Source organism: Tupaia chinensis, unplaced genomic scaffold (assembly GCF_000334495.1).
Source record: "Tupaia chinensis unplaced genomic scaffold, TupChi_1.0 Scaffold000117_2, whole genome shotgun sequence".
Lineage (NCBI taxonomy): Eukaryota > Metazoa > Chordata > Mammalia > Scandentia > Tupaiidae > Tupaia > Tupaia belangeri.
Genome location: NW_006159583.1, coordinates 3,061,934 through 3,077,305, shown reverse-complemented (window position 1 = coordinate 3,077,305; position 15,372 = coordinate 3,061,934). Strand labels below are relative to the sequence as shown.

The 15,372-nt window shown below is 38.6% G+C and overlaps 1 protein-coding gene across 1 annotated transcript in view; it reads right to left on the bottom strand.

Moving 5' to 3' along the window:
• Positions 1-786: 786 nt before the first annotated feature.
• L3MBTL3 (L3MBTL histone methyl-lysine binding protein 3) overlaps positions 787-15,372 on the bottom strand; it is a 139,636-nt gene continuing 125,050 nt past the window's right edge. Inside the window, exons 21-23 of the mRNA XM_006144270.2 lie at positions 7,768-7,937; positions 7,483-7,545; positions 787-1,688 (exon numbers count right to left, since the gene is read on the bottom strand). Coding sequence (XP_006144332.1) covers positions 1,545-1,688; positions 7,483-7,545; positions 7,768-7,937 — 377 coding nt within the window. The 3' untranslated portion in view covers positions 787-1,544. The remainder of the gene's footprint in view (positions 1,689-7,482; positions 7,546-7,767; positions 7,938-15,372) is intronic.

Sequence of the window (15,372 nt, the reverse complement as noted above, 5' to 3'; positions counted from 1 at the left end):
ACCGCAAATGTCACTGACCCTGTTTTACCTTGAATTTTGACAAATGCAAAGAACTGCTAGGAGACTTCCAACAGGGGAAGGAAGGCCTACAGAAGGAAAACCGAGAGCCACTCAGGAAAGCAGTGGAACTTCCCTCAGAATTCAGACAGCATGCTACAAACGTACTTTCTATTTTTAAAACAGTCCTTGAATAAATGTCAAATCCTGGAATTAGAAAGTAGATCAAAAGACTGACAAAATAATTTACCTTTTGCCTTCGAAATGCATTCTTGCAAAAGGAACGCTACCAGCTATCAGTTTATAGATAATCAAGGGTTTTCATTTAAAGTGCATTTGTTTGCTTATATATTGAGGCAAAGTGTTCTACAGGAAAAGGAATCCTTCTACGATGGAGGTCCTTGAATGATTGCTTTGGGAAATCACCTCCTTATCTGAGAACATTTAGAATCCTATGTCAACCTGCGGCGTTCTTCCATACATTGCCTTTTCAGTAAAATCTCTTCACTCTCTCTTCAGTCAACCCTGAAGCAAACCTTTGGGTTCAGAGGACACTGCAAGATCTGAGCTGGTGCTCTTTATGGATTAGTGTTTCTATGGACAGAATGAGCACCTCATCTCTGTAAAGCACTGCAGCTACTTCTATGGCAGTGAGAGGAAAGCTCAAGAGAATCTCACATATAGCTCAAGATCCATACAGACACCCCCTACGCGTAACTGCAGGTTCCTCCGATAGCATCCCACTCTTGTAAACACACAGGGCACCACGATGTATGAGACTGATGCCGCTCAAATACACTACCTAATTTATTTATGTTCATATATTTTATTTTTTTCAATTCCATTCTTTTATATACACGTTTTTGGTAATTATAGTAAAGATGCTGGTGAAAAGTAATTTGTTTAACATTTCATAGTGCGTGCAAAAGTAAAAACACTGATTCGAAGAAAAGTAATGTTTACAACTATTCATCCCCCAACAAATCATGACAAGCAGTTAGGCAATATCGTGACTTGCAAAGTTATACTTAGCATAATGTTGCAATTCAAAATATGGCACAAAATTAACAATACAGGTAACAGTCCAACTGGCTAAACTTAGCCAGGTTTTGACTAATTTGGTTTGAGTTGAAATCTGATTATATAAAAAGGTTTCCGGAAGTACTGAAAAAGAAACCGTGTACATGAAAGAGAATTCAACAATGTTTACAAAATGCCAAAAAGTTCTTACTCTGCCCTCCCCTTACCATAAATAATTAATGAAGTTCCCCTTTCCCCCTCCCCCCGGCCTCAAAAAGATTTACAAAGATAAATTTAGCTCAGTGAACAGAACCAAAAGATGACTGTGGTTAGACAGTACCTGGTTAAAAGCTCAAGCACTTTCATAAGAATTCACATATATCGTCTCTTGAGAATATAAATAATCCGACAGACAGCGTTGCTCTTGAATTTTGGAGACCACACGCTTAGGAGTTAGAACCGTCCTTGTGCTTTGAATAAAACATGAGCTTTAAAGCAGAAAGCTGATGGTATCAGAACCACCATCTTCAGAGTTCATTGTGAGAATTCTTCTCTGCAGCTTTGAACATCAGGATAGAATTGAAAATTTTGAGAGCAGGGCCCAACTTAATGCTCATAATTTTAACAATGTCCGTTTGGGTCATAAGTAGAAATGCCTCTCCATCAATTTGCTAAAAGAGAGGAAAACAAACAAAAGAAGGTGGATTAATAGGATGTAATGTTGGAAATATTCAAGGATAGGTCCTCAGCTCTCTTCTGCATAGCGGCACTAAAAAGGCCACACAGGAGTAGACGTGTCAAACATTTCCTGATATACAGATCTTTCATAGCTGTAACAGCACAGCCCAAGTGCAGTGGGAGCAGAGGAAAGCTCTTTCATCTGTAAAACCAGCCTGCAGAAAAGCAGAAGGTGCCCCTATCTTCTTCTGGAGATTACTCTGAACTGGATGGTAAGTCAAGAAGAAAATAGAAGAATCTGGGGTACCACAAATCCAGCTCATATCTTGGTAGCTTTTTAAGTTAGAGGAGATAAGAGGTACACAAATATTTGTGGACATAAGTGTAACAATTCAAGCAAATTAGCTACATGCTGTTTTTATAAAACTGGCCTTTTGGGGCCAGTAGGTGGTATAGTGGCTAAGGCGCTGGATTCCCACATGGTCGACGGCGGTTTGGGTTCCAGACCAGACAGCTAGAAACTCATGCTGGGCGCATGTGTGTGCATGCTCAAAAATCTGGAGAGGACAATGGAGGAGAAGAGATTGTGGTGGGCTATGACCTCCCCCTGGGGGTGGGGTGATTTCTCACTTTCTCTCTCTGTCTCCTCCTGGTGAACACATATATCCTATAGCAAAAATCTCTCCAAAAAAATTAGCCTTTCACCATGAAGGAAAATAAAAAATCAAAAAGATAACATTTATTCTTGCATGGTTACAATTTCTTGTATGGTCCCATACTAGAAAAAAACAGTTACTAACACAGACTCCAGACTGTGCTGGTTATTCTATTATTTGTGCAACCACGGGAAAGAAAAACTCTGCCTTTCTCTGAACCTTGTCTAAGACAAAGAGTCTATGCTTCTAGAAAAGACAGTACTCTGAAGTTCAAAGAACACTGTGAAGATGATGTCTGGCTTACTGGTCAGAACAAAGAAACAATTTTCTGTAGGCTGCTAAGGAGTTCCACTAACTTAAAAAAATAGTATTTATGGGGACCAGCAGATAGCGTAATGACTACATCACTGGACTTGCATGTAGTTGACCGAGGTTCAAGTCCCGGATCCAGTGGCTTAGACTCACACTGGGCGCGGCATGTGTGCATGCATGCCCAAGATCCTGAGAGGAGAATGGAGGAGAAGAGATTGTGGCACGGCCATCACACCTAGGGAGTGATTCCTCACTTCCTGTCTCTCTGTCTCTCTCTGTCTTTCGGGCGAGCGTACATGCCCTATGGCAAAAAAACTCTCTCCCCCCACAAATAAATAAATAAATAAATAAATAAATAAATAAATAAATGAAATATTTTTGTATCTTCCACAGTTTTCTCACTCTGTGCAAAAGTAAAACACACTCTTGTCCTCTACCTCAGAGTACATGAGAAGCCTTAGTAGCAATATAGTGTGTTATAGTTGAACTGTGGCCCCCTAAATTCCTATGTCGATGTCCTAACTCCCTCAGAAAGTAATCGTATATGGAAATGAGGCTGTTGCAAATGCATTTAGTTACCATGACGTCATACTGGAGCAGGGCAGGCCCCTACTCCAATATTGGTGTCCTCTTCAAAAAGAGGAACTTAGACATAGTAACAGACACACATCTGAAGGCAAAGAGAGAACACAAATCAGAAAGAAGGCTGGAACAATTTTTTTCTTCACAGCTTGCAGAAGGAAGCAACCCTGTCTACACCTTGTCTTCCAGCTTTCTTCAGACATCTAAGCTCCAGAACCGTGACATAATACATTTCTGCCAGTGAACCCAGCGATTTGTGGTACTTCATTATGGTAGCCCTAGCACACTAATAGAATTCTAAATTCAGTAGACAGTTCCCTAAGTAAAGGTCAATATAATTAAGTGGCTAGCTAAGATTTTTCCTTTCTCTGAAAATAAAATCCTATACATCTAAATTGTATGTAATAATCAGAAAGAACTAAAGTCATCTCAAACAACTTCAAGTAACAATTATGTGGAAGAGTCTGCTAATTTCAGTAAGAAAACATCCTATTATCATAAACTAAAAGGAAACAATCTCCAGCAAACTGCAGTTAAATGGCAGGTAGGAGACGTGTTCTGCTTTTTGGGAAACATCTGCTATGGGTCTCATTTGCTCATGCTATGACAACTCTCTTATAAAGCAAGGCCAGGAAAAAAGGCAGATCTATTAATACTTCAATCAACCAAGGCAGACCTTAGGATGGACAGCCCGATAGAAGTCTTCTCAGTCATTAATGAAAATGTCACCAGCTTCCAAGGAGCTCACTACACAGACTGACTGGTCTGCTATTACCGAAAACTCTGCTGACGGCTTACAGCAGGCACTGAGTCTCCTGAGACGGTTTAAGAATTTAACATGACACATGCTGATGAAAAGGAACAACTCAAGAACTGAGAGAGGCTGGAATATGAAGTTAAGAATAGGGCTGGAAGAATATATTTTGATAGATTATTACTTATAAGTTTACACTAGAAAGGAAAAGTCTTGAGGGCTAGTCCCAAACTGAATGTTTTACATAGGGGCTGCTCACATGGACGCATGAGGAGAAGCCTTGATGGAAGGAAGAAAGCTTAATTTATGAAGGTACATATCTAAGAACAACAGTGATGATCATCATCTATTACGAGGCTTACTTTTTGTTTGTTTGCTCACGTAATGCACATACACTTGTCAGACTCCACAGATTAAGTGTCTGGCTAAAGGGTCCAACCAGGAGGAAGGATTTGGAACATAAGAGCTGTTGCCTCCCACCTCATTCCTCTGTCCATTATGCACTCCTGGTTTTCTCAAAGGCTTTTAACTTTAGATCACACTGACATGCTCTTGATCTAAATAAGTCTTTCTCAGAGCCTAAAGGTATGAGTATATTCACTCAGTAAGTCATACTAACATCTACCATATTCCAAACACTCTTTGTAGATTTAGGCATATGGCAGAGGATAAAACAGGTTAAAAACACAAACAAGCAAGCAAGCCAACGGAAACTTTGTGGAGTTTGTGTTCTATTAAAGGAAGACAGACTGTGAAAAATGATCATAATAAATAAGCAAATTAATCAGTAAATTAGAAGGCGGTTGCTCTGTTGCCACAGAGCAATTCAAGTAGGATTGTCAGGGCAGCACTAATTGAGGGGTTGGCATCTAGATGCAGAGGGAAGAAGCCGTATGAATGTTACAGAAGAACATTCCAGACAGAAGGAAGAGCCAGAGCTGCCTGGATAGTCTAAGGGATAATAAGGAGGTCAGTGCAAGGGGACAGCTAGACAGACAGGCCGGGAGGCAAGAGAGGTAATGAGGCATCACATCGCAGGCCCTGGAAGACCTTCAGCTTTTATTCTGATTGGGATATGAAGCTACTGGAAGGATATTAGAGGAGAGTGACAAGATTTGACTTAGGTCTTAGCAGGATCCTCTTGCGGTGATGGGAACAGACTACACAGGAGAAATGATACAACCAAGGAGACATGTTAGGAAGTTATTATGTTAATCCAGGGGAGAACATGGTGGCCCAGACAGGGGTGGTACTGATGGGTGCAGAGAGATAGACAGAATCTTTATATGCTTTAAGTTTATACCTAAGTATAATTTTCAACAAATTACTGGGTCATTGGAAAAGTTATGTTGCCTTTTTGCATAGAAAAATACATCGTAACTTTCCTCAGGACATAATGTATGTGGAGTATGTAAAGCAGAAGTCAAGGATGGTTTCCAATAACAACCTATGCCAATATTTGTACTCTTAGAGATGATTTGTAAGATTTTAGTTAGATCTGTGTTATAGTTTACTTCAAGGACTCAAAATCAATGCCCACTGACGTTGTGAGAAACGTGGAAGGACTGTGTCTTATTGTCTTTGAATAATCCCCCTCATCAGAGTGTTACCAAGAATAACAGACATATGCCAAGAATTTAGCAATGTTCACAAGATGAAGCAGTGAATGAAAACCTGAATGAATGAATGACACACACTGACAGGGACTGTTAACTGTCCCATTTCTTTGAGAATATCTGGTAGCTGAAGAGTATCTTTAAAGACAATATGCTCTGGAGCCAGCACGTAGCATAGTTGTTAAGGTGCTGGATTCCCACGTGACAAAATGCAGTTCAAGTTTCAGACATGGTGGCTTGAAAATCATGGCAGGTGTCTGTGCACACATGCCCAAAATCCCAAGAGGAAAACAGAAAAGGGACTGTAGTGTGGCCATCTCCTCTGGGTAGTGACTTCTCCCCTTCCCTCTCACTCTCTCTCTCTGCCTCTGGCGAGTGCATGTACTCTATGGCAAAAACCTTAAAAAAAGAAAAAAAAGAAGACAATATGCCCTGTAGAAAAGAACTGTTCAAGGAAATATCATATGATTTTGAATTTGAACTTGACTTTTTTCTTTTATGGGTTTTTACCATAGGGTACATGCACTCGCTAGGGAGAGGCAGAGAGAAAGAAAGAGAGAAAATACCCCCTGAGAGGATAGTGGGGTAAATGAAGCAATCCCTGCTTCATTTTCTTCTTTCACTCTAAAGCATGGATTATATCTCACAGTATGATGACTCCGATGACCGGTGGCTGGGTTCTCAGCTGTCCTGACACTCCTGCCATTCTCCTAATTGACAAAATGCTATTCTGAAAAGTTGAAGTTTATACATGGGGCAAACAAGGTGTACATGTGTGTATCTGTAGACAGCAGATGTCGGAGAAAGCCTTCAGAGATTACTTAGTCTGCTTTCTGCCTCTCAGAGCCAAACTCACAATCATAATTGACTGCTCTGCGTGAGAGAGATGACAGGCCAGGGGCATATTTGTACAGGTCCCTAGTGGAAAAGTCTCCTGCTGTCCCCTAATAAAATTACTTAGAGGGTAGCTAGAAAATAATTCCTTTTTATTCTAATACTCAATGTAGTGATATCATTATTAACTGACCTTCACACTGAAGTTCTTAACAGGTAGTTGAGAATAACTAATGAAAATAATACTCAAAAACGAGCCCGTGAGACCAGCAGTTAGTGTAATGGCTATGTCGCTGGACTCCCACGTAGTTGACTGCGGTTCAAGTCCCGGACCTGGTGGATTAAAACTCATGCCGAGTGCATGTGCGTGCGTGCCCAAGATCCTGAGAGGAGAATGGAGGAGAAGGGATTGCAGTGTGACCATCCCCCCTGGGGGATGATTTCTTGCTTTCTGTCTCTCTCTCTCTGGCGAGCGCACGTGCCCTATAGCAAAAAAACCTCTCCAAAAAAAAGAAAAAGAAAAAAAAAGGAGCCTGTGATAAATATTTGTTATGAACATTACTAGAAATGTATGGAATCTAAGTTTGATTTAGCAATAATGATAATATTTATTTTAAGAGCTGAATAGAGTTAATCTTAGTATAGTATGAGTGAAATTTGAAAATAAAATAATAGGAATTCATTTAACTTTTATTCCAAAAAATTTAATGTTGCTTATTTCTGTCTTTGTTTTTTTCTGTGCTATAAACAATATAAATGCATGCTATCAAGTTTTATGTATTTTTTTTAAAATAATGAATCTAGTGCTACTATTGTAAAAAGGTACTTACTAATACCTCCTTTACACATCAACTCTTGCAAAGACCTTTTTATGCAACTGATTAATGTTGCTTGTTAGATAGCTATATAGCAGTTTGTTAATTTCAACACAATCCATCCCTTCCTGATTCTGCCAGTTCTATATATTCCATCATTCACTGTTTCTGTGCTTCTTCCCACTATGTAACATACAGCAATTTAGTGAAATACTCACTTCATCTTTAAACACCTTTCCATGTTCTTCACACCCAGGTAAGCTCTGTATAAATTCTGACACCTGTCCAAAATAATATCAAAATTTCCAGTTAAAGAAAAGTCAGAATCTAAATGCTACAGCTTCAAAATATTTAACCTGTATTTTTTGAGTGTTTTCCTCAGAATAATTTATTTTCTTTCTGACCAAAAAAAAAAAAAAAACATAACCAAACATATACAAGATGTGTCTATCATGCCTTAAGCCAATACTTCTGTATCTGACCCTTGACAAAATAAAATATACCTCATCTGTGCTCCATTTGGAAACTTTACTGGCAGGGATTCCGGCGACAGTTGGAAGAAGTTTGCTCTGCTGTTCCCAGCGCAAAGGCAGACATGGAATTGGGGACTTGAAGGAGAGAAAAACAGCCGACCGACGCTGTGCCTGCTGTACGGCAGGTTCTTCCCGGGCACCTGGTCAATAGAAACAAACAGACGATCACTCCCTAGAAGCAGCAATGACCCATGTGCATCTCCCTCAGATAATGAGACTGGGGCTGGAAGTAGTGAGTACGCTAGTTCAACGTCATACTCACTGAGTCGTTACACTCGCCTTTGTCTTTACTGAAGGTCATTATAAGAAACAACCCATAACTTCAGCTTACGTGTTTGCTGTCGCTCCCATTATTAAAGACATGCTTCATTAAGTCTTTCAATATTGCCTCTTCAATGCAATAACTCTCCTTATAGGGAAGTATATTTCTTCCCCTTTCTGATTTAGATGTGCTAAAAGTAAAAACCAAATTGTATGCCCACGTTTAGCAACTGTGCTTATATTTAGTTATTGTACTTGGTCTCTCCTTTTGTCTCAGTCTGAGTTTGTTCTTTTTTTGGGGGGGGGAGAGGTCTTTGCTCTAGGACCGTGCGCTCGCCAGGCAGAGAGATAGAAAGCGAAAAATCACCACCCAGAGAGGATGGCCATGCCACAATCCCTTCTCCTCCATTCTCCTCTCAGGATCTTGGGCACGCACGCGCATGCGCCCGGCATTAGTTTAAGCCATGGAGTCTGGGACTCGAACCGCAGTCGACTATGTGGGAGTCCAGCAACATAGCCATTACGCTAACTGCTTGTCCCCTGAGTTTGTTCTTTCAGTTTTTTTTTTTTCTTTTTTAAGAGAGTTTTTACTGTAGGTCACATGTGCTTGCCAGAGAGATAGAGACAGAAAGCAAGAAATCACCTCCCTGGGGGGGATGGCCATGCTGCCATCCCTTATCCTCCATTCTCCTCCCAGGATTTTGGGCACACACACACACCCATGAATTTTAAGCCACTAGGTCTGGGACTCAAGTTGCAGTAGACTACATGGAAGTCCAGTGACGTAACCATTATGCCATCTGCTGGTCTCTCAATTCTTATTTACTAATCAGAGTGACTTCTTAAAGAGCCAAGCTAATTTTTTTTTTTTGAAAAGGGATATGAAATTACCACAACAAAAACAAAAATACCAGGAAAGCAGATGCTTCTGTCATTTCTTCTTTTGCAAATCAAAATTAAAACTACGGAATATTCTACTTATGTATTAGCTCTTCTGAACCCAAATCTGTTTACTCCTGGTTTCCTAAACAGCCAATCTGTACTAAATGATTATTGTCTTTGACTTAAGAGTTCAACGATAATTATCTTCTTGTGATCCTTTAAAACAAAAGCATTTTTTTGGAAATTGCTTATTCAAGGCACCTCAGAAGAAAGGCACCTCTTCCACATTTATTCATCCCATATATGCTAGCTCAGCTACAGCGCTATTTCAATCCTGTCATAAATCCTTGCCAAATAGCTAGTTTAGTCTGTTGTATTTCTAAGGACATATTAAAATAAGTTTTTCCTCCCTATTGAAGAATACAATTTATAGAAAGGGGCACAAATTATAAGTGTCAGGTCAATGAATGTTCACAAAGTGAACACAGGCATGTAACCCACTCCTGGAACCAACTTCAAGCAGAACATGAGTTACACACCCCCAATAATACCCTGCCCATCAGAGTGGCCACTTCCCTGATTACTAACACCATGGATTCATCTACCCTGTTTTTTGATTGTGTTTAAATGGATGTGTGGCTTCCTCTTTTCAACAGCATGTTTGTGAGATCCATCCAAACAACTATCCGTAGGAGTAATTCATCTTCTCTTTGCTGTATGCTTTTTCATGATTATGAGCACTCTATAATTAATTTGGCACTAATAAGCATTTGAGCTGTTCTTAATCTTTGGCTATTACCAACAGTGCTATCATGAAGATTCTCATACGTGTTTTCTCATGCATATGTATGTATATAATTTGCATATATACCAAAGGTATCATGAGGTCATAGCTTCAGCAAATTCTGCCAGTTTTCCAAAAGAGTTGTACAATATACACCCAACAGCATATGAGAATTCATCTGCTGCACATCCTCATCAAAGCTTGGTACGGTCTCTTTTTCATTTTAACCACATGGTGGGTGTATAGTGGTATGACATGGTGGTTATAATTACATTTGATAACTCAGGAAGTTAACAACCTTTTCCTGTATTTACTGTTCATAACAGAGAGACTTTTTTGTGAAGTGTTTATTCAGGTTTCATGCCCTTTCTAAACTGAGTTATCTTGCTTTTTCTTACAGGTTGATAAATGTTATTATATATACTTGGGTGGACAGCTTTGGTTGGAAATACATATTACAACTATCTCCTCCCCACTCCAACACTTCCTTTATAGTTTCTTAATAGGTTGTTTAAAAAAAATGGAAGTATTCAACCATAACAATATTCATTTATTATTTTTTATGGACAATGCTGTTTATTATTTATTTTTGAAAGAGATTTTTGCTATAGGACGCATGTGCTCACAGGAGAGGCAAAGAAAGTGAGAAATCATCCCCCCCCCAGGGGGCTGGTCCACTACAGTGCCTTCTCCTCTGAGTTCCTCTCAGGATTTTGAGCACACATGCATAAGCATGTGGTGTGAGTTTTTAAGCTGCCCGGTCTGGGACTTGACCTGTGGTCAACTACGTGGGAGTCCAACGATGTAATCATTATGCCATCTGCTGGTCCCAGATAATGCTTTTTAAATGTCTAGTAAAGAAATCTTTGCTTACCCGGATCATGAAGAGTTATCTCTGTTTTCTTCTAAGTACTTTACATTCTACTTTTTATGTTTAGATCTATGCTCCATCTGAAATTTATTTATTTATTTATTTATCTATTTATTATTATTATTATTACTTTTATTTTGGAGAGATTTTTGCTATAGAGCACGTGCGCTCACCAGAAAAACAGAGAGAGACAGAGAGACAGAAAGCAAGAAATCACTTTCCAGGGGGGATGACCATGCCGCAATCCCTTCTCCTCCATTCTCCTCTCAGGATCTTGGGCATGCACGCACATACACCTGGTGTGAGTTTAAGCCACCGGGTTTGAACTGCGGTCGGCTACATGAGGGTTCAGCGACATAGCCATTATGCTAACTGTTAATCCCTTTTTGTGAATGTATAAGGATCATTATTCATTTTCTTTTTGCATGTAGATTTCTAACTTCCCAACCATGATTTATTGAGAATACCATAGTTTTCTCATCATATTAGAATTACTAATTTTTTTGAGACTGAAATAAGTTTATTAAGCAAAGTGTACAGAATGGATTACTCTATGAATGAAGTAGCCATGTGAACAGTGAACAGACATGGGTAAACAGTTTGCTCCTTTTGAGAGGAAAGGGAGAACTATTACCTGGAAGGAAAGATAGAAGGGCTCACCATAAGGTAGAACAGCCCTGCAAATTTTCAACTTGCTATAGGGCAAGAGACAGAGGTAGAAAGTCAGAGACAGAGACAAAGTGAGAAAACAAGCTGCCAGGTCCAGGAGTTGAACTACAATCAACCATGTGGGAATTTAGAGACTTAACCACCACACCACCTGCTGGCCCCATCGTTTTAAGATAAATATTAATGTATATTTCCCGAGTCTCTATTTTGTCCTGTTGTGCTTTTTACCCCAATCCACAGCTTTAATTACTATCCCTTTATAAATTTACTAAGGTCTGTGATGTAGAAATCTTCAAACTGCTTTGGCTATCCTTATTGCTTTGTATTTCCAAATAAATTTAATAATCAGCTTATAAAAATACTGCTAACATTCAAATTAGATTTTCCATGGACTATAAATCAATTTGGCAAGAAATGACACCTTCACAATAGTGAAACTTCCAGTGTGTGAACAAAGTGTGCCCTTCCACTCCTCTACACCTTTAGTATTTCCCATTAATATTCTCTCATTTTCATGTAAAGATCTTGTACATCATTTGTTAAATGTATTCCTATGTATCTGATATTTTCTGATGCCATCTTTTAAAAACTTATTTTCTGTTGCTCTGTTGTAGTTCTCTAATAACTTTCCTCTAAAGCTAAACTGATTTAATTTGGAATTGTTTCAGATATCAGAAATTCATTCTGCTGAGTCAAAAATTTGTCTTATCGGAGCTAATACTCACTGGTTCTGATTCGATTTCATTGAGCTCATACAGAAAATTCCAGTGTTTGTTTCACATGAAACTTTTCAAATCTTCAATTTTTTTTAAACCTATCTTAACCCCTCTTTCCCCACTTATTCAATCAATCTCAAGGTTTTAAGTCCTCACCTTATTTTACTGAATATCTATTATGAATCAAATACATAAGGGTTCTTCAGGAAGTTCACAGAAAATGTGTATGCTTGGAAAACTAGGCATGGGTTTCAAACTATTTTCCACAAAAATAAATTCATACTTTAATTCCACTTTTTCATAAACTTTCTGAAGTATCCTCATCTAAACCAGTAAGTAGTTTTTTATTGTTTACTTTTCAGTATTGCCAAGAGCTGAAGATATTTTTGTTCTGCAAAATATGGAATGATGTAGAAACACCCCTTTAACTCAGATAGTCCTAAAAGTTCAGCCATCATTTGAAATATAACATCTATATATATTTCACAAACAGGTTGATATGAAGTGGTGAAATTTCCAATTGCACAGTAAAATAATATAATACAAGTCTTTCAAAGCCATACTCTGTCCTGTAACTGTTCTTACTTTTTTTTAACTGTTCATTCTGTGAGCTCTATTCTATTGCCATTCTATTTCCTGGTAAAAGTTGTATTTTTACCAGTTTATTTCTAATATTTCTACATTATTCCTTAGAAAAAAACAACTAAACCATCCTAAAGAAATGATTAAAACCCCTAAAGATCCTATATTTACCTAGCTTTTTCATATCTACTAAGGATCTGACACTGTAAATAGGCCTATCCATCTATGCCACTCCAATGCTAGCACCAACTTTGCACCCTTCACTTTAAGATTCTCCTTTTTCACAGCTTTTCTGTCCTGACTGATGCCCTGAGGTTCAGGGATATTTTCTGATAAATGGGCTAGCCAGTGTTGTCCAGTGACAGAACCATGCCATCCTCTAGGATTCCAATCCAAAAGGAATAAAGAAAAGCAACTTCATTTGACTGAATTTGTATTTGATTCCTTGAATTTCATAAAAAAAGAAACTCCAGGTTTTTATTTTAATATGTGATGGAGACAAAAAAAAAAAAAAATGCAAATAGACTTTGGCTCCAGTAGATGGTTCAGTGCCAAGAGTTAGGAAGAGAAGGACTGAATGTTTACAATATGCTTCAGAAAATAAACGCTTTTGCTCTGAAAGACATTCTACATTGTCATTTCACTAGGACCCTTTTCTTACTACCCTCCTCTCAAACCATCTACCTGCCTGACAGATAACACCTGTAAAGGAGTTTTCTGTATTTTTTGAGGTTTTCTGACTTGAAAAATTTACTGAAGTTATCTGGTCAAACTCTTCTAACTCACCCCATTTTGTTTCAGATTGTGTGCTTTCGTGGTTCTGCTTTGGTTCTATTTTATTCAGTTCGACTGGATGCGGAACTAAGCAAGGTGATTTCCAGGTCCAGCTGTCATTAACCCTTGCTAAGGTAATACACTATAAGACATAGAAACATTTCACTTTGTCTAGAAATTTATAAATGACTTTAACATTGCTTGAGTATCAGGGACACTTATTTCTGGTATAATCTGAGAATGTAAGGATGGGGGATAGGGATGAAGGAATATTTAAACAAAAGTAAGAGAGATACTGAAATTCCTAATTGAAATGACATTTAGGCAGGTATGGCCATAAATCATCCCCCTCTAAAAAACTCTACTTTTCATATTTTTTTCTTTGACAAATACATTTACTCTAGTTTATGTAAAATATAAATAACTTAGAGCAAAACTATGTAAGCAAATGTAGGTAAAAATATTTTAGGCTGACTAAGAATAACCAAAATTACTCTAGAGTAGGAATGTTCATTCTTCCTGATTCTTGACCCAATAATTGAAAAATTTTATTTGTAGAACTAAAGGTGCTATCCTCAATAGTGGCAAGATAAGAATGAAGAAAGACTTGATAATACAGTAAACTGAGGAACACAGTACAGTACAGAGAAAAATAGTATTAATATATGTCTATGAACAAATCAATCTACTTAGAACAACATTCAATAAAAAATCTTTTCTACTTGAAACATGTTTTTAGTGATGCATGTACATATATATGATAGAGACAGATACTGAAGATATCCTAGTCACATATATGACGGATAAGGGTCAGAATGCTCTATGTGAAAGACATTTTGCATCAAATTCGAAGAACCAAATCTTAGAAATCAGAACAGGGCCAGCTGAAAAGTTGCTCATAGGCTTACAACACAGTATCACCAAAGATCTTTGGTCTTATAAGAATGAAATATTGGGTCTAGCCATAGCACAGGTGGTTAAGGTGGCTGGAACCCACATGGTCAACCCTGTGGTTTAAGTCCTGGACTTGATGCCTTGGGAAACATACCAAGAGCATGTGCATATGTGCTCAAAATCCCAAAAGAAAGGACTTGAGAAACACACTAGGAGCAAATGTTGTCTGTGTGCCCCAAATCTCAAAAGGCGAGGGAGATGGAAAAGGGATTGCGGTGTGACCATTCCTCATAAAAGGTGGTTTCTCACTTTCCCTTTCTTTCTCTGTCTCTTTCCAATGAGCAATCACACCCTCTAGCAAATCAGGGAAAAAAACAAAAACAAAAACAAAACGAAAGAAGGAAGTTTTAAAGAGAAAAATAGATGGATAAAATCTGATTACATAGTACAGGAACTGTGGTAGAATCTCAATTCAAGTTTCAAAATTTCATTTCTAAAGTCCCAGCAAGAGGTGGCTCTACCGGACCTGCACCTGCCTACCTCCTAGCGGGTTCTACAGAAAGCTCTCTGCATAGACCAGAACACACCTATCAGTGAGAGGAAAGAACATTTCCCACTCTGTCTCTATCACCCACTGGCATGCTAAAGAAAGCATAAAGCACCCAAAGAAGCTCTGAATAAGCAAAAGTCTCCAAAAAAGGGGTTTCCTCTGAATTATTATCCTCTGATTCAGCAATTCCACATCCAGAAGTGTATCTTCAGGAAATAAGTAAACACAAATGCTAACAATGACGTGAAGTTACGGTGGAGGTTCTCTGCCCAGCATGTAACTATGCCCAGAATGAAGACTACATTTCCCTGCCCTATTCACCTAGATGTGGCGTAAGCCTAACAGGATATATACAGGGGAACTTGCATCATCTCAGAACTGCCCTTAAAGGCTGATACTAAACCAACCACCACACCACCACTCTGACCCTCTTCTGTACTGGGAAGAACACTAATTTAATGGCTAGACTTCTAGCAACCATCTCCAACATAACCTTGGGAATAAACACACTGCAAGGCAGAGCAGTAAGATAGATAAAATCTGATTGCTGATGGTTATTTAAATCCTGGACACCATACTCTGAACCTTCTTT